The sequence below is a fragment of the Simochromis diagramma genome, unplaced genomic scaffold, assembly GCF_900408965.1.
Source record: "Simochromis diagramma unplaced genomic scaffold, fSimDia1.1 OVJJ01000604.1, whole genome shotgun sequence".
Taxonomy (NCBI): domain Eukaryota; kingdom Metazoa; phylum Chordata; class Actinopteri; order Cichliformes; family Cichlidae; genus Simochromis; species Simochromis diagramma.
In genome coordinates, this window is record NW_024387416.1 from 3,662,633 (window position 1) to 3,682,509 (window position 19,877).

At 45.1% G+C, this 19,877-nt stretch overlaps 1 protein-coding gene across 11 annotated transcripts in view; it reads left to right on the plus strand.

Annotated features, from left to right (window-relative positions):
- Positions 1–19,877, plus strand: part of LOC120721826 (nuclear factor 1 B-type-like) — a 68,740-nt gene that overhangs the window by 32,957 nt on the left and 15,906 nt on the right. For 6 of the 11 annotated variants that reach the window (XM_040012458.1, XM_040012466.1, XM_040012463.1 and 3 more), the window contains 6 exons: positions 9,371–9,427; positions 11,300–11,368; positions 13,890–14,010; positions 14,595–14,713; positions 17,679–17,813; positions 17,921–18,105. In XM_040012458.1, the coding sequence (XP_039868392.1) occupies positions 9,371–9,427; positions 11,300–11,368; positions 13,890–14,010; positions 14,595–14,713; positions 17,679–17,813; positions 17,921–18,105 (686 nt within the window). The remainder of the gene's footprint in view (positions 1–9,370; positions 9,428–11,299; positions 11,369–13,889; positions 14,011–14,594; positions 14,714–17,678; positions 17,814–17,920; positions 18,106–19,877) is intronic. The other 5 variants (XM_040012459.1, XM_040012468.1, XM_040012464.1 and 2 more) reach the window with 1 other exon arrangement.

Consider the following 19,877-nt stretch of genomic DNA (forward strand, 5'->3'; position numbering starts at 1 on the left):
GTGTCCCGTTCCAAGGGAGCAGTGCCAGCAAAATCGTCTGAATGAGTGCACGCTTTGTTTTCCTTGTCTGTTTTGGGCCAAGATCTGGTCTTAGATGTGGTGGCATTCTATGATCGGATAATTCCTTCCACGTCCCCACTTTAAGGTGTGTGTGGGCATGTGTGTTTGTGTGTGTTTTACTGCCGCTTGCTTGGCAGACCTCAGGGAGTGCAAACAGTGGCAATGGGTGGCCAGCTGGAGGAGAGCCATTTTGCCCTGTTAGGGAGCACCCAGTCGCCCTGACGCGGCCCTCGCCAGTGGGAAGTCCTCTTGGCTGAGGCCTGATGTCGTCGTAAGCGCTGACAATCACCGACACGTCACTGGCAGAGGCAGAAACGGGCACAGAGAGTTGCCCAGGCCTGAGTGAAAATTTGTAACCCAAAGGAAAAATTCTTTCACATGAATCACTTTTGAATTCAAAGTGCTCGTACAGATTGGCACATTGATTTTCATTTGAATTACCAGTCAAATAAAGCAGTATTTTGCATGTGTGTTTGCTTCAGGGATAAGGCCTTCAGGGTTTGGTGGTTGGTGCAAGATAAAGATGTAGGTAGCATTGCTTTTCCTAACTGTACTGCCTTATCAGTGCAGACCAGAGCAACATCAATTACATTAATAAAACAACATGTTGTGCATGGATCAGTCTAACTGAGCCAGCTACAAGTTAGAAATCTGGCAGCTTTTTTCCCAAAGTTTTCTTTTATACGTTTTTGAAAATAAACCGTAAAAGTGTGATACTTCTTAACTGTGTGTGTGTGTGTGTGTGTGTGTGTGTGTGTGTGTGTGTGTGTGTGTGTGTGTGTGTGTGTGTGTGTGTGGAAGTTGAATGGAAGTAAAGCGGAGTTAAACCTCGTTAGTAGCACAACCAAGCTGTCCCTGAACTATGATCTGTTGGCCAACTTGTCTCTCTTGGGAGAGTGGGGAAATTCCCAGACCCCTAAACACCCCCGCCATCTCTCATTCCCTCTGTCCCTCCTCCCTCCGGACCAGTCGAGACGTGCAGGTTTGAACCCTCTATGTGTTTCTGGCCTCCAATGCCCATTGCCACTCAAGCAGCAGGGGTCCGGTGCATTTGTCTCATAATTATCCGACTGGATAGGGGGGTTCTAAAGATGAAAGAGACGAATCACAGAGCTCCTCTGTCAAAGGTCTGTCTGCCTGGCTGGGGGGTTTTGGATCTATCTCCCTTGTCCTCTCTCTCTTTCGTGGCATCCAACACCCGCCCCACCGCCACCTCTACTCCATCACACACACAGAGTCTTGCTTTTCCTCAAGAGCTGCCTCCACAGAGCATATTCACCAACAGTGAACGCTCGTGCACAGCCCCCCCTTCTACTAGCCACCCCGCTGATTCATTCACAACTACAAAACTGCAGAAATACCCCCCACCCTCACATCCTGAAAGACTTCAGACTTTCTCCTCTCTTTTTTTTTTTCCTCACCCCCTCACAAGCTCCACCCACCAACCATCAGCTAGCCGCCTACCTCACCCATTTGCCCCCCCTTACTACTCCTCCTCTCCCTCATCCGCCTCCCCTTTTTCTCCTCTGCACCCTCCCTGCAACCACTTTCTCCTTCTTCTCCTCTTAACTACTGGCTAGGAGTTAATGGACTGTTTTGGCTAGTCTCCAGACGGTGAGTGTCACCTCATTAGCCTATAGCGGCTCGCTCCCAGACTGCTCCTTGTGTGTGTATGTGTGTAGGAGGAGGACTACAACGACGGAATGTCATTGGTCTGGCCCCCCCCAAACGTCCCACCACACACCCCTCTTACCCTCTTCCTCTCCCCTTCCCACCACTACAATGAATGAGAAAACACGCATGCATAATTAAATCTATAGTCTCGTCCTCACTCCACCCTCCCTCCCCTCCTTCCTCCACAGACGTGCATTTAAGGAAAAAAAAAAAAAGCTCCTGCTTGGAAGTTTGCCACCGTGGAAAAATAGCAGTGTCTTCGAACCAGAGAGATGTGGCCAACCTTGCACCCTTGTATGGGCCCATTCTTCTTCTTTCTTTTTTTTTTACCCCCGGCTCGCCGAATGGCAGGGTGGCAACAGCGGGCGAATGTAAATGCCACCCGGTCCTGCCAGTCAATTACACCGCAACAAAGCTAATTGTTTGTTTGGTGCATAGCAAAAAAGATGCAGCGTTGGCCATTGATTGGCCCTTTGTCTCACGCACAGATGCAGCGCTCTCTTTTTCTCACAGTCTGGACCTGATGGTCGTTTAAGTTGTGGATGATGACGAGACCACACTTTTGGAAAATCAGTTAATCCACGTTTAAACAATTTTTGGTCCAAGATCTGATGACTGCTTCCATTATCAGTGAATCTGTTAATTATTTTCCGACTAGCAGATTATTTAGTTTACATAATCAGATATTAGTCCGAAACACTGATTAGAATCTGCGGGAGCTCAAACTTAAGCCTTCACATTGTTTGTTTTGACTTATCAACAGTCACCCGTTCAAAATGTTCAATTTACAAAGATTTGAGGGGCGAGAAAAGTTGCATATCTTCACATTTTAGAAGCTGATACCAAAAAAAAAGAAAAAATTGTTGCTTGAGAAATGATTAAAAAAAAAGGTTGATTGATTTAAGTGGTTTCAGCACAAACGGCTTTCATAAATACATTTGCGCATACTTCTAAGACAGTGTCAGGGTTGACGGAGGTGAAAAGTTTTGGCTGCAAACGATCTTTTTCAAAGCGTCAGGAACAGAGAAAAAGCAGATTTTCGTGAAAAGAAAAGAAAAAGGAATGTCGTGTAAAAAGTGAAAGGAAAGTCCAATTTGTGAGGAAAGGGTGAACTGGAAGAGAGCGAAAGGAGCTGGAAACATTAAGTGGGGCACAGTGTGCTGACTGGAGACCAGCCTGCTCATTTTTCATTGGACAGATGAGCCACTGTGCCGCGTCGCTGTGTAGCGTAGTTCGTCTGCAGCCCGGTTTGCCGATTGCATCGTTCGCACAGCACACATCGGCTTCCCGCAGGATGTGGCATGCGTGCCCCTATTTGTACACACGTGTATGTCATAGCGTGTGGATGACTGTAAATGCATGCGATTTGTGCGTCCGCACAGAGGTGGGTAAACTTTATTTCGCAGCTCAAAAGGTGGGGAAGTTGAATTTTAGATGGATTAACCCTCATCTGCATCCTTAGTTGTATAGCTGCGTATCCTTTTGAGCTTGCCAGGTTCTTCCTTCTCCTCTCCTGGGCCGGTGTGGCTAATGATCCGTCAGGCCATTCAGTCCCTTGTTCAAGGCCCACTCGCCACTGAATACACTCCCTCCCCGTCCACACTGTTTGGTGACCTCAATGAGGAGCCTGTTGTCCTCCCGGCTCAGTTAAAATGCTCTCCTCTTTTCACTGCCGTGAGAGTTTACCGAGGAGAAGGCACAGAGACTCGGCCAAGAGAAAGAGGGCCTGCTCTTCACCGGCATTAGTATGCAACGATTAGAAACAAACACACAAACTGATGATCCGCGCACGCATGGGCATACACACTGAGGCGGCAGCGGCCGTGAGCGTGCACTCCATTGAGAGACGGGCACAGAGAGATACAAATGAGCTGGGTCACACACAAAATCAGCCGTGCGCACACACACACTGTATGGCTTCTCATTGTTCTTGTCTGGGCTGGGATCCCACTTGATTCCATAAGTCTCAAAACCCTGACAGACCTACTGTGTGCGTGTGTGTGTGTGTGTCTCCTGGTCTATTGAACAAGTCTGGGGTGTCTGTCTTAGAGAAAAGAAGGCAACATGTCATTGTTCTCACAGACGTTTCAACTTTGCCCCTCTCACTTTCTCTGAGCTTTTTTTTTCACTCGTTTGACTGAGTATATCTGTGTGTGTGTGTCTGTGTGTGTGCGTGTCTGCGTGTAACTCATCCTACTGTACCTGCATTCCCCGTCAGTGGCAGTCATTTGATAGGGTAGCTATCCGGATTACCAGGTGCTCCTTTAAGCCAATAAGAAATACTTGGCTTGTTCCAATTATGAGATAATCATTACAGTGTCACACAGTGTATAGCCGCCACTGCTGCAACACAGTCAGTCAGAGGAATACAATGGTATCTATATCAGTCTGTGCAGAGGTATCACTGATAATAAAACCAACCATGTGGTATAGAAGAGGCCGTAAGAGCCATTTTCTTTAGACTTTACCACATCCTGCAAAGTGTTGAAGTTCAGTCCTACCAAATATATGTAAAGGAAGCTTTCCCCCCTCCTCGTCAAAGCTCACCCTCCTTATGAGACAACGCCGCCCCAAGATGGCGTTCAATTTGGCACAGCGTTTGTCTTCCCTTCACCCTCGGCATCAATATCACTCTCCTTTCGGCCAGGTCAGGTGCCAGCCCTATGCAGAATGCCATGCGTGAGTCCTAATGAGGAAGGGGGGGGGGTGAGATGCCAGAATTTGGTGTGTGTGTGTGTGTAAAGGGAGGGGTCGTCGGTGGGAGGCATCGCCAGTTGGCAGGCTGGCACACAAAGGCTGGCACGATAAGATCCTCCCTCTTCTGCGGGCAGATTTTCTCGCCCATATCTTTTGTTTGGCTTGTTTGGGTTGCGGCTCATCCTGATAAAGGCCACTTTGTTTAGACAACAAAGCGTGAGGGAGGGAGAGAAGGGAAAGATAGAGAGACAAAGAGAGAGAATGAGAGAGAAGGGTTGGGTGGGTTGGAGTGGGGGGTGATGGGGGGCATTAGAAAAGGCGGCAACGGGAGTGTGGGGGGCACCGGCACAGATGGAAACATTAAAAGAAAAAGAGAGAAAAGTGTTAAAAGAAGGCGACGCGAGAAGGAAAAAAAAAAAGAGAACGCGCACCTCGTACTGGATAAGACATTATCGTTGCAGATACACGCTGAACAGTAGATATGCACACAGAGGCGGGTATGAAAAGATACAATAGAGGAGGGATACTGTTGCAGGCACAGGGACAGCGATAGACAGATAGCGAGGAGAAGAAAAAGATTTGGAGAAGGGAGCAGGTTCTGCTGGAAGCCAGCCCGAGTAGTGTGAGGTCATCGACAAAAGCTGTGAATGATAGAAACCAGGAGCAGAGGAGGACACGGGACACACACACACATATTACATACCAGCACATGTACAGTCATTTATGCACGCCGTCACGACTTGTGTGACCCCTGTGCTGCACATACACGGACACACAAGCACTTGATACGTATTTGGACTGTGCATTTCCAAGGAAGGACAAAGTGGAGGCTCCCGCACCGGAAGAGGAAAGAAAAGCAGGAGGACACTGAGCAGAAAGTCTGCTCGGCCACATCAAATATTTACTCAGGAGCAGCTGTATTGTCGAAACATTACGCATCGGAGGCGCTCCGTAATTAGGTCGATATTTTCTGCCCCTCTCCCTCTTTCTGTTTCCCTACTTCTCTGGGAGTCCACCCCTCTGCACCTCTCCTCCGCACACTCCCCTCCCCTCGCCTCCCCAGGCTGCTGAAATGCGTCTTGGCTCGGGACCCATGCCTCTGGCAGCCAGAGTGCTATACATGTGCACAGAACCCCGCTCGGCATAAAATGGCTGCCAGACAGGCTTCTCCTCCTGAAATGTCGACAGCGGTATGCATCTGCAGGGCGTGCGTGTTGCGCGTGCGCACTGTTTTTTTGTGGAGGATATCTGTACGCGTCTGCAAGTGTTTGCGGACTAGAAACGTGCACCGCAGTAATCCCAAAAAAAAAAAAGAAAGAAAGAGAGAAAGAAAGAAAAGGGGGGGGAAAAAGCAACTTTCCCAAACTATGTGGCTAATTTAACCCACACTGTGTGCGTATGTGCATGTGTGTTCTGCAATTTAGTGGGAACAGAATGGGTATCATGCCAAAAATGAAGAGGGTGGGTTAGGGAGAGTGTATGTGTGTGTTTTAGTGATTCTGAAATCCAGGCGAGCAACACACTTGGGCGTGGAGAAACCTCACAAGCACTGCGAAACTTTCTTGCCGAGCCAGATTTCTGTTGCCATTACCCCTAATTGCCCTAATCGTTACAGTGGTATGATAAGTATCCCACCGGACGAGAAGGTGTAAGAACTCGTGGACACATCCAAAATACCCACAAGCCTTTTCTCCTGCTTTTTTCTTCCCCCTCTTTCTTTTTTTTTTTGCTGAGTAACAACAGATAATCTGATTCATACGTGGTACTGTGTTTTTTTCCGCTTCCTTCATGAACCGGTTTGTTTATTTAAACAAGTGGCAGGGACGGAGGGTGCCAAGAAATGTTGTTTTTGGAAAAGGGCCGCGTGTGTATATGTGCGCGCGCGTGTGTGTTTATGTGTGCGAGAGAGAGGCCGCGTGTGTGCGGTGTCTGGCCTCGCGATCGAGCCCTGCCAAACTCCCAGGGCAAAGCCGAGCCTCCTCGACCGCAACTGTTTATTTACAGGTTACACTACTGTTTATTTGAAGACTATCGGATTGGCTGGGCTTCTGCAAAGGACACCTTGTAGATACAGATACCAGGCCTCAGGCTCGTGCTTCACCACATGTTTACTTTGTGCAATCTTTTTTTTTCCTTTTTTCAGAATAGCCTCTTTTATATGAAATTTCATTTGATATTTTGGAGTTCAGCACGGTTATCTTGTTTGCACAATTTCAAACGAGCGCTTTGTTCAAAAGCCTGTTGAATCACAAGCTAAGACTGTTCAATCCTACCTATTTAGTCATCTAAATAGATTTGATAGAAAGTTGATTTAGTGAGGTCGCACTAAACAAATAAAAAATGCATGCAGAAAACACCACGGGGCATGAAAAGCCCAGAACGAGAACGAGAGATAAAACGAGCACATCCGCAGACTCCCAAATGTGCAAGCGTCTTATTAAATATTTTAATCAAACTGAAAAAATAGAGGGAGCGTGAAGCTGCCCTTCTTGGGTCAAAGATAAAATGTAATGCAATAGGGGAGGTGTTTCCAGCTCTGGTGCAGACCTGGCAGATGTGCCATATGCTTGTATCCCACCTTGAGTCATCCAGGTGGTCTCTCCTGGTGCTACAGTGGGGCCTCATGCTGGAAGATGCTGCCTGGGATCTCTAATTGCCACGACCATCTGCTCTTTTTGTCATGGTTGCCTGTTCAGCCCTCGAAGAAGTAGAAAAAAAATAAAGGAAAAAGGAAAACAAACAAAAAACCGCACAACTCTGATCCGATCTAACTGAACTGTAGCAGCTCTCCCACCTCCCCGCTCCCTTTTCCCCTCCCCGCGCTGCCTTTTCAGCATTTACCTCCTCCCTACTCTCTTGTGCTCTTTTCTCGCCCCCTGCCTGTTTCTCTCCCTCTCAGCACTTCTCGGGGAGCCAGCGTAGAGTTGGCAGTCGTAACTAGACTGATGGATGACTCGGAAAGTGGCAATTGGGATGGAGTGGGGGGGGGTGGTTGGATCGGGGAGACAAGGCCACTGAGTGTCGTGCGATAACTTTATGGACATGTGCTAACTTCACGTAAAAGTTTGTGCGAGTGTGTGTTTGTAGGAGGAACTCTCTGTGTGTTGGTGGAAGGCAAAGAAAGCTATTTGGCTGATGTCTGAAATTGATTTGAACACGTTCAATGTGCAAGTTGCGATGTCATGCAGATTTTAGTATTGACCAAATCTACTCTAATAATTTAAATAGCTGACTACTCATTTAAATAATTTAGTGAGGAGCGGTATCATTTGTTTTCTGGCTTCCCAGCTTGTCAAGTTTAGTTTTTTCTGTTTTATTTCGACTTTAAATGAAGTCGTTTTTTTACTGCTGATCAGCCCAACAAACAAAAAGATCCATAGTTCGATCCTGAGAGGAGACAATATCCCTTTTTTGTAGAAAGAAAAAATAGAATAATGTGGAGCTGCCCGCTGTGGCGACCCTTTGTGAATAAGGGAGCAACCGAAAGAAGCTTTTTAGGAGAAAGCTCAAACAGCTGAACAGTTCGATGATGAAAGCACAAGTCGCGCTCAAGTTTTCACATGTTTTGGAAGTGTAGCAGATCTGTACCGTTGTCCTTTAACTTGTATGTTACTCATACATTTTTTAAAAGTTAAACATTAAAAGGGGGATTTTTTTCCCCCTTTGCTCAATGTATGGTCCTGTTCCCTCCCTGCTTTGTCATTGTTGAGCTTCGGCCAAGAACATTCTGTTTTTGCAGTCCTGTTTAATAGTCAAATTTAGGAGTGGGGGAACGAGAGAGAGAGAAAGAGAGAGAGAGAGAGCGGGAGAACCACATAGGGAGAGAACAAGAAAAGAGTAAATCTTTCAACGTATTTTTTTTTTCCCCTTCTCTTCCACCAGCCTCTCTTTTCCTTCTCTCCGTTGCCTCTGTAACGCAGCTCATGAGAGCTGCGGCAGGAAAAGGGGTGTTGTTCCAAGGCGAGGGTATCTGAGTTCACCGTCTCTGGCTTCTTGGGTCTCATGTTAAATGTGTAGATGGTAATCTCTCTGCTGCTTCTTAGTGCACCCCGTCTGTCCCGGGGCATGTATGGGCTTGGACTGGTTTGAACTATTATTGGGGTCCCATTAGGAGCCCCCTGCCAGGCATGGCTTGGTCTTAATATACTTTAGCGTGCGGTTATAATAAGGTTATAATATCCTGTTTATACCGATGTTGACTGTTATGCTGCACGACTTATAAGGAAACAAAAAAAGGTGCCTTTGATCAATCACTGGGCGATGACGAACTCGTGAGGAATCATACATTACCCTCCCAGTTAGGCTGGCAGGTAAAACACATCAGTCCGCGTGGCCTCATACCACAGCCCTGCGCACCATAACCGGTGGAAAGAATTCCACTCATGTTTCCTTGTGTTTCCCCACCCCTCCTGTCCTCTCTCTACGTTTTTTTGTTCTGTGCTTGTACCTTGCGCAGCAGGACCAAACACATTTTGTATGCCCCTCACCCCTTCCTCCCAACACACCCCCAGCCTCTTTGAAAAATTACCCAGAGGTCTGCGGGTAAAAACATTTAGGTTTATAGGTTAGTCCGTGTCAGACGCAGAGCTTTTGCTTCAGTTTACTCTCCCATTAATGATAATCCTGTTCAAACAAAAACGACTTGTTCATTGTGCAGTGGGTGCACTTTCCTGGAGAAACAGATAAGGAAAAAAAGAGGAAAAAAAACCTTCACGCGCTCGCGCAGCAAATGACTTCTTGCTCCTACAAAGGTGTTACATGTTACAATAAGAAAAAACAAAAATAAAGTCGGTTTGCATAGTTGCGTAATTTTTCAAGTTGCACGATTTGACCTTTGCTGGAAATAATCAGCGCTGACAAGAAAATATTTCACTTTGAGCGAGACGTTGCTGCCTTCTTTTTGAGCTAATCCCCGGCCCTTCTTTCTGTGTGTTTGCAGACTCTCAGCAGTCAGGAAGTCCAAGTAACAATGAGCCAGGCAAGAACCCTCTTCCAGGTATGTACACTGCCAGTCATCCTCCCTCCTGTCATCAGTCCATTGTTTTCTGTGCAGCTTTCCAACTGTACAGCAGCTTATCTACACTGTAACCTACTGAGTTTAAACAGTGTGCTAACCTCTGTGACTGGAAGGGAAAATACCCAAGTATACAAGCTATGTTTAAGCAGACCCGAGGTATATACCAGATGGTCCTCTGTGTGAATACTCCAAAGAAATCGTCAGCACAAACCAGATTTAGCTAAACAGACAGTTGGTAAATGTTAAAAAAAAAAGTAAAATTCAAGTTAGTATCACTTTTGAAAATTCCCTGGCTAAAGCCTAAGTTGTAAACTTTATGTAGGCTAAGGAAAGAATAACATTTGAGTTCATCACCCCAGTCGGAGCTTCTGTGTTTTCAAAAAAATCCAAAAAGATCTGGAGTGAAAATGTTACAGCATATTGCGCCTTTGGCTGGTAGTTGAGTGCGTCAAGGTGAGCCAGCAGAGCTGAGCTGTAGAGAATATTCTTTGACAGTGCCGTTGTTCCCCTGGACTGACCTGCACTGTGTCGTCACAGTGCTGGAATGAAAATAGTTTGAGAAGTATAATTAGTTTTCTACCTCAAGAGCAGGTTCTGCTGATACCGGTGCCAAGAAAAACATGCTAGCGAGCCAATGACTCAGGCCTGGGAGGCCTTCGGCAGTGGCACAGTTCCTCGCAAAAGCCATTGGCTCACTTGAGGCATTAAGCTTAGTAGGTGCCAATCGAGATGCCCATCTATCTTTCTGGCACAGCCCGAGTGCCTTTGGCTTTAAATCAAAGCAGAGCCAGCTTCATTTGGGTGTCAGTAACTTGTCTGAGTATTTTACATGACTGACAGCATCTGATTAGCGCTGATGAGTTCTGGGCAGGGCATACACACTATAGTGTAAACCGGGGAAGAAAAAACACACACACACACACATTAGGGGTACTTTATTTAGTCTGAAAATGGTTTTCTAAAAAAACAGAAGAAGAAAAAAATCTGGCTGTGCTTAAATAACCGTGTTCTACCTCATTCAGAGCAGCTTCGTTTAAAAAAGAAAACTCGAGCAGTCTAAGGTTCTGCAAATGATCGTTTTTATGATTATGCTTTTCTGCAGCTATTTCATGCTGTTATATCGTAACAGTGTCAATATTTACAGTGGTGAAGTTCTACCATTGTATTGATCAAACGGGCAGGACCTGCTGTTCAGCACGGACTCGTCTTCAGTTCTCACAGCAGCGGCAGCCTGCGTGTCCTCCGCCTCTCACACACACACACACACACACACACACACCTGTCCTGTCACTCTTTGCTGCGCTGCACAGGAATGGTTTTGTCCTCGGCATTTGTTTAAACATGTCAGGCCAGAAACAAAGCGAGTCACTCAGCACTTGTGCTTAAAATACTAGATGGAAAAAATAACAACAATAATACTAATAATAATAATTGACGCTTTCAGGAAATAGACCGTGACCCATGCACTTTCCTTTTCCATTTTTTCGATTTTTTAAAAACTGCCCGTTCCTAAATCCATAATCCATAAATTATATCCATAATTTAATCTATAATACATTCTTTATAATCTTATATCTTCCAAATTTAAAATGTCTTTAAATGACAGTTTGTTTTGTTTGAACAGTTTCCTGACTGAAAGAAGATACTAATCAATTTGCATGCAAACATAACTTGAAAGGGGGAAAAAAAATCATAATAAAAAAGAAGAAATAAAATAGGTTCTTTAGCTCCATCCATGTCTAATGAAATAATTTAATAGCCGTAATAAATCTCGTGTTATTGTTCATTTTACAAGGAAATAATTACATGAGAAAGTCACAGCTTCATTAATCATTGCTTATTATGTTTCAGTGTATTTGGAAGACAGTTTCATCAAATCAGGAGTCTTCAGTGTTGCAGAACTAGTGCGAGTGTCCAGAAGTGAGTATAGAGCTCTTATATTGCTTTTAATGTGTGTGTCTTTCTCTTATCACTGATCAGACGTGTGGTTATGTTAAACACGGGTGGAGCCAAGCTGGAGCTTTAGAGATATGTTGACAGTGTAACAGGTTTAACAAAGTTAATATCAAGGTCAAAAAGCTGACACTCTGTCGGTCTATTCACAGGCAACTGGGGTCTAATTAGTGAATAGAACTGAAGGTACGACGATTGAAAAGACTCGTGTGGGTGTGCGCAGGCTCTGTGTGTTAATGTGTTTTCATATGAAGAGAAAAAACAGATTTAAGAAAGACAAAACAAAACAAATAAAAGTGCCTTAACCCTCAACAGCCACTTAAAATTCTGTTTTCCTCATAATCTCTGTATTTACTGAAACCCACCACACAGCTGTAGTGTGGATAATCCAGTTTGGCTGGTCTGCTTTTGCGAGAAAAAGAGCACTTGAGTGCACAGCTGTCTGTATGAGCCTGCAATCATCTGTATAGACATGTCCGCCCCGCGCAGAGCTGTTAACCGTCGTCCCTCCAGGACTCCAATGATAACTGAGGGCACGTCAAGGCACCTTTTACCTGTGTTGCCTCTGAGCTGTAACTGTAGCGAATGCGCCTGTGGTGCACAAAGACCCCAGTCACCCTCAACAACGAGCGTTTTAAAGAAACATACCTCCGTGTGTTGTCTGTATCTTGCGCCGCCTTCCAGCTAGTTTTAATCCGATGGTTAGTGTGGTGTGGAATAAGCAGGGATACTTACATAAATTAGGAAATATTTATTGTTGACTCATGGAGATCACTTATGAATTAAATATGTCACTTCCAGCTTCTCAAGGAAATTATTTGGGTTTTTGGAGTAGACAAAACAAACAATTTTAATATGTCAGCATGGACTTAGGAGGAGAGTAGGAGAAAATAATTGTATATAGTTTAAGTATGTCTTTATATTTGGAAAAAATCTCACTGCAATGCTAACAACAAATGCTGATTAAATCTGAATTTTTTGGTAGTTTATGTAGTGCATAGCACGTCTCTGATGGAAGCGTGAGCCACTTTGTCTCAGCTGTCTCGTTCATTGTGCTGTGAAAGACAGGACCTACTTGTTTCCATGCTCGCACACTGAATATCCTTTTGAAAGACTCTGTGTTTTTGTTTAGTGTTTAATGTGCCCCCTGACCAGATGGCCTCTGAGCTGCCATGTTTGCTCTCATGTGACCGAGCCTGGTTTCACTAAAGCCGACTGAAGTCGCGCTGGAATTTTAAAAAGGTCGACGGACGCACAGGAATTGTCACTCACTCAGCCAGTCGCTCCCTGGGAAGATATCTAAGCAGCCGCTCGTCCGTCATCGCGCTTCTCTCCCAACTCTCCAGGCCGTTGAGACATTCTTTGAAGTCCATGAAAGGGGGGCTGCGGAGTTCAAGGCTGATTTGCAGTCCTGCATTTCGCCGAGGACGCTCATTATTTGCAACAGGAGCCTCGACTGCAAGTGTAACAATATTTTGTCAACAGAAAACGTGGGCATGCACGGGCAACTGTTGAGCGAATTTACTCAAAGTAAATCCTCTCCTGCAGCTGATTCAGAATCATTGTCTATTTAATGTTTTTGTTTTGGGGTGGTTTTCACGCCTAAATGTCCAAGCCCAGATTATCAAATGAGATGACTGGCAGGGTGGCCAAGTGGCATCGTCAACAAATATTGTGCTGAGCCAAGAGCCATAAAGAGAAACCAGCACACAGAGAAATCGTCGGGAATGTTCAAAGCTATGAATGAGAAAATTAAAAAAAACCAGACAAAATAAAAACAATGGTCTCATCTTAAGCGTCCGCGGGCCGGGTGCATTCCTCCACAGACAGCTCGGTATGGGTAGCAGCGGGTAGGGGCCTTTGCCAGGGCTACAGCGGGCTGCCAGGGTGGAGGCTGGCGGAGGGATAGGCCAGTGGTGAACCTCAGACCACAACAGACGGCGCCACACACTCCATCCTCTCATCCACTCCAAACCAACCAACCGCTCGAGCTGCAGGCTGCCTTGCGGGCCACACACTGAAGAGAGATAAAGTGAGAGGCAGAGGAAAAAGAGAGCGGGAGAGAGCGAAGCTGGGTGGTGAACCTCTTTTGTTCTGTAAACACAGGCCTGGCCCCCACTGAAACAATATCCCTCACCTTGACCGCAGTGAGAAAAACAACACCTTTTCCACTGTAAATCATTATGTGAGGAAACTGCCAAGTTTTGCGCCCGATGATAAAGAAGTGAAGGAAATGCTGGCGATTGTGAACGTTTGCCACGAGTTTCTTTAGAAGCAAGCCGAAGGCATCGTTTTAACTTTCACAAGAGGCATTTAATGCAAAAAGAAAAACATTTCACTCTTTAATTTGTTGTAAAGCCAAATAGAAATCTAGCCAAATAAAAATAACTCGCCTGTTCTAAACACACAAGCCGATGAAGCCGTTGTGCATCTAATTGTGCGAAAGATGGTGCTGACATTGATTTCCTTTTCTCTGTGTCCTTTGCAGTGCCCATTACCCACGGTGCAACAGTAAACTTCTCCATGGCGGACATGCCCAGCCAACCCTACTATCATGACCTGAACTCCAGCGTGGGGCTGCATCGCCCCCTGTCCTCCCCTCCTGGCAGGTCAGTGGAAGTTACGGCAACAGATAGTTTCAGGATAAGAGCTATTTGGAGATAAAAGTGCTGCTGCAGTTCTGCAGCGTCAGAGTGACTTTGCTTTCTTATCTGATCATTTTAAACACAAAAATATCTTATTAAATTTAAGGGAAGTGCACTGACTTCTTCCGAGATACTGTTTTGTATATATTTTTGCCAAAATGAACCACAAATGAAACAGAGATGATGACAAATGTGCCTACCGCATTATACTACATTTGTTTAGTCAGTATAAAGCTGCATCCCTCTGCTTTCCATCTTTATGCTAAGCTAAGCTAAACATCTCCAGCCCTTAGCTTTAGAGTTAGCACACTAACAGGAGAGTGACATCAGTCTTCCCATCTAGCTATTGGCAACAGAGCAAACAAGGGTGTTTCCCAAAATATTGGACTCTTCCTTTTAACTAAGCTTGTACATAATGCCAGTTAATCTTTGTCAAACATCTTCTCCAACTGCCCCTAAATCAGTATTGACACCATCTTGCGTTCTCGAAAGTTGCGGTCCCCCAAACTACTGTCTGCATCAAACCGTAAACTTCTCCATGTGTGCAGCAAAAGGCCCAAAACCGTCAACATGGAGGAGAACATGGACACCAGCCCGACGGGACCCGACTTCTACTCGTCACCCAGCCCGCCAAACAGTCAGGCAAACTGGCGCGACAGAGACGGAGGTGAGTCTTTCCCAGTATCGTTCTCCTTCTAATTTACATGGTTGCACAAACATACAGAGTGCTCGGCTCACGGTTGCACAAGAGCATGTGGAGATAATTTGCAGAGGGATGAGAAGATCTTGTGTCCTTGCATGCAAATAGATCTGATCAAAGTGAACACCTAGCATTGTTTTGCAACAGCAGCTGAACTCTCTTAAACTCTCAGCCTTGTCATAACCTACTGTACATCAATGCTGCTCACCGCTCTGAAAATACATACCATGGCAGATATAGCCTTGGGCATCAACAGTCATTATAAATACGTACATTTGTTTGGAGATGCTGGTTGAATACGAATCTTTGTTCTCTCGCACCTGTCGCTTGTATAAAGGAAGTAGCGTAGAGTGTTGGCTCAACTGCTTTGAAGTGAATTATTATCTGTATGCAACAGCTCCCTGGAATTTCCTTCTAAGTTTGTGTTTACGCGGCGCTTTCTTTTTCATAAACCTCAATCGGTTTAGATCTGCAGTGAGTTATGGACAAAAAGCCAATCAGTGGACTTTTGATGATCGAGTTTAATGCACAGAAGGGAAAGAACTCGTAATAAGCGAATGCATGGGGCTCACATTACAAGGAAGTAGATAAAGATGTGTGTTTCCGTCCGAGAGAGAGTGAGATCTTCACAGGGCCGCTTGCATGTCTTATTTCGCCATCTCCCAATGCAGAGCAGAGCCCGTCGCCCTTTTAATTAAGGCCTCGCTTTCCCACGTTTCCAGATCATTCTCACTCTCTGCTGACTTCTTTCAACACTCCGATGCCCACACTTCATCTGGATTTAACCAAGTGAGGCAGTAGTAAACATTTTGTTTGAACGTGATGAACGGTATCATTGAAAGTAAAGCACATCTCTTCCCCCCTGTTGCGGCTTCTAGCTTCGGTCTGAACTTTGAACACTTCTCTTTTGGTTTGCTCAACTATTTTAATATAATAAGTAGGAAGGCTGAGTGGGGAAAAACACCACATGATACACAGGAGGCGCAGCACTGGTGGGATTCAGCCACAGCCCAATGTGGCTGCATGAAATTTCAGCGTGTCCCTGTGCACAAGGCCTGAGAGTATGGCTCTGTGTAAACTTAGACACTTGGGGTGAGGAGAAAGGGAAAGCAGTGGGTAGGAAACTCTCCAAAGACAGCCATTACTATGTCAAGAGAGAATAAATGAGAAGTGGGGTGATATTAAACCCATATGAGTCATACCAAGTGCCAAGCAATTATTTTGTCCACATGGTTGCCGTTTGACAAAACCTCACCATGTAGTGGAAGAAATAGTTTCTTTCTTGTGTTGTGCTCTGGTTAAAGTACTGTACGTTTTCACATTTGTCTCCTTTTTTTGCATTACGGTGTCATATTTACCCCCTTTAACACAAAATATATGGTTTCCAAAGGACGGCCAATCCGCTCTAACTGCAAGGACACTTTGGACCTTTTTATTTAAACTATTTAAAGTGTTTAACGTCTGTTAATTAATTGTCCAGTTTAATTTCTTGGGACAGTCTCTGAAGCAGTTAATTAGCAGAAGAGAGGAGACGCTGAATACTTCTTCTGGAGAAAATATTTCCCCTTTTTTTTCTCTTTTTTTTACTGGAAACATTAGGCAGCGATATAAATCTTCTCCAAGGTATTTCTTCCTCTGACACAAAATGAAAGCACTTAAGCCTGTATCCTCTTGCAACCTCAGACTGGGAAATCCCCCTGAATTCCAGCCACCTTTGTCGCTCTCTCCTCTGGTGATGAGCGATTTTTCCCGTCACTTGGGTGGATCCTTCCCTGTTGTTAGGAAAAGGGAGGGAAGGCCGGTTAACGCTACAGAAACGTCTGAACAAATGGGGTTTACACAGCTTCTTCTTTCTTTCTTTCTTTCTTTTTTTTTTTTTTTTTGGAGGATGGGGGGAAGAGATGAATGATGTGAAAGTTATACACCGCAAGAATCTGTGACAGACCAGAAAAGCACTTGATGAATGTTCATAGAAGAAGCACAAGCAGACATAAGCCACTGCCTTTCGGATCTATTTGTTATCACGTTCCCTTCAGACACTGCGTCTTACCATGGAAAATTGAAAACTGCGCAGCCGTGACAGCAGAACATTGCTCACGAAAGTGTAGAGCAGCAATAATGAGCGACTCGTAAGTTGAGTTTGTGCACCTACTTTGACTTCATAGAACTACACGAATTGCCTAAACAAATTCCGTGTCTTGTGCTGAGCCTCCAGGATTATTCATGGGGAATTACGGTGGCTTGTCAAACAGTGTGTGAGGCCAAACAAAGCAGATGTAACACTGTAATATTCTATTTAAGATTACGTGAGGGTCTTGAGATTCCTTAAATCCTATTTGAGCGACCAGCTGCTTTCCGACTGCGTGTCACTTCACTGGATTTAATTGTCTTCTCAGACATGACAGAAGACACATTTTTTATTTCTAGCGGATGTCCGGTGGTTTATAATGATTCCAGAGATTATATGTGATTTTGACCCTTGGGGATGTCTGCAATTTGCAGAGTCCATTTTTCATCTGCGAGTTACATTTGCTGGCGAAAGGGAGGGGGAAAAAGAAACAGTCCCCTGATCGCACTAATCCCAAGCAGATCAAATTGTGCTTAATTTCAACTGTAATTCATTTTTGGCATTCAGCTCCTTTCATTCATGAGAAATGGAAGAATTAGTACAAGCTACGGGGAAATCTTTGATTAATTTTCAACAAAAAAAATTTAAAAATCTGCAAAAGAAAATATTTAAAAGTTCATTTTTTTCCATTAGGGAAGTCATTTCATGTCAGGGAAGTTGGGAGAAACTTTTTTTTTACTTGAGTCCCATGACTGTAACCTGAAAGAAGCTCAACTTTTGAACTTTTGAGCAATAATCAAAAAGGCTCGCTAACGTTTTCTGAGTGCAGATTCATTCACGTGTTCGTGTGCCCTTCCCTACCAGCAGACATGTCCTCTCCTACGATGAAGAAGCCAGAGAAGCCGCTGTTCAGCCCGACCTCTCCGCAGGACTCCTCACCACGACTCAGCACTTTCCCTCAGCCTCATCACCCAGGCCTAACAAGTGTAGGACACAGTGGTGAGTTCCAAATGCTGACTCTCTTCTTTAACGTTTGACTTCATTCCCTGCCTAAACACAGTCAAAGGCTCATACTCTCTCCGCTCCTTTGTCTGCGTGTCTTGCAGTTATATCGGCGAGGAGCCCCCCTCCACACTCGCCGCTGCAGTTCTCGGCCTCGGCTATCTTGCCCCCGACGGCGTCGTCCTACTTCTCGCACCCCACCATCCGCTACCCGCCTCATCTCAACCCTGCTGATTCCCTCAAGAGCTACGTGCCGTCATATGACCCGTCCAGCCCGCAGAGCAGCCAGGTCAGACTTTTTTTGTCTTTTCGTTTTCCCCCCGTGTTTTCAAAAGGCTGTAAGCCAGATCTCCAGCCAGAAGTCGTAGGGTTGTTTGGCACAACTTTCACGGCCTCTAGTCGTTCTTTGTTATATTATTGGGCTCCGTTTCCATCCGACAGATTAAAGATGAGAACGAATGTATGAATTACAGCATTTGTTTGTCTGTATTTCAGCATTACTGCCTCATTAGTGCTTTTTGCATCAGGGAAGATTATTTTTTCCTGCTCTAAATATCTTTATATTACAAACCTCAAACTGCACTTTTTATACACTTAGGATGACTAAATTTGATGGACTCCTGCCTCCCTCCCACTTTTTGAGGGGATAGAATATTGGAAAAAAGACAAAACTACACTTAAAATTAATGAATTTAGTGTAAATCACATGATATCAGTGGAGAAAGTACTGATTTTTTTTTGTTGCCACTTCATGTGACAGAAAAAGCATATATATATTCTGCTTGATATAGAGCTCACGCCAAAGGTTATAGCACATTCCCAGCCTTATATTTGTTTTTTGTTTTTTGTTTTTAAATCAACCGTGTGACTCTATTAAAAAAATAAAAAATACTGGACAAACTATTGCAATTGCAGTCACACATGACAAACAATACTGCACGGAGACGTGGCAGTAAATCAAATAGCTCTGGGCTTTTCTATATTCAGGGTACACACTGCGGCCAGTGTGTTGGAGAGAGCTAGCAGGCGTCTCTATAGATGAGAGAGCCGTGTGATATTTATGTGAGTTTTATATCCCCGCTGTTCTAACTGTAAACAAAGGCCTCGTAGACGGCTCCATCTCCAGAGCAGGGAGCGGGCTGGAAGTGTGGGGAGGTGGGGAGGAGAGAGGGTTACTCCAGAGAAAAACCGCGGGGAATGATAAAGGTTGTAAATATTTGCCGTTGCCGGGGCCCGGCTCTTGTGCAGAATTAACTGGCCCTCTGCTGGGGTGCTGGAAAGTTGGGGGGGGGGGGTGACTTGGCTAGCGAGGTGGGCTCCGGTAGGGAAGAGAGAGCGCGAGAAGACTGAGGTGAGGGGGGTAGCGAAGGTTGGGGGGGCACAGCAAATAACACAGCGCTTATAATCCCATGGACGAGTGCCAGAATGTTTTTATGCTTGCTTTAACGCAGATTATATTACACTCTAATTAAACATTCTATTCACATGGAAGGGAACCCTGCGGACACAATTCTTTTCCAAAAAGGCCTGTTTGAGTTTTGAACTTGGGGCGGCCCCGAAATGAACGCCCCAGACAGTCTCCAGCCGTCTGAAAGAGTAGCTCCCACTAGCTTCCTTTATTTCCTTCTCCATATATATAGTCCCACTGCTTTTCTTTCTATACTGGCACATTCACGCCATTGTAACAGGTCACTCCACAGCTCTCTCTCCGTCTTTTCATGCCCGGGTCCCCCTAAATTCCATTTATGAGCGCCATTAAAATCATTGTTTAGAATCATGTAGGAATTACATTGTCATTGACTGAAGATCTATTGTTGCTCATGCCCCCCAGAGTTTTGGTAATAACTGTGACAGGACAGCGGCTGAAAGTACTAAAATCCTTTCTTCAGGCGGAGCATTAAGTGTGAGAGTCAGTGGTCCAGCAATCTTTTGTTGTTAAGTGTAAGTTTCTCAGGGCAAACAGAGGCGGTTACGTCCCGTCCCGTCCCCCCTCCCCCGAAAAGGAGGGAAATGACGCCGTGATAGGATGTTCAGCCTCTTTAGTGTTCAGTTTGTTGCATG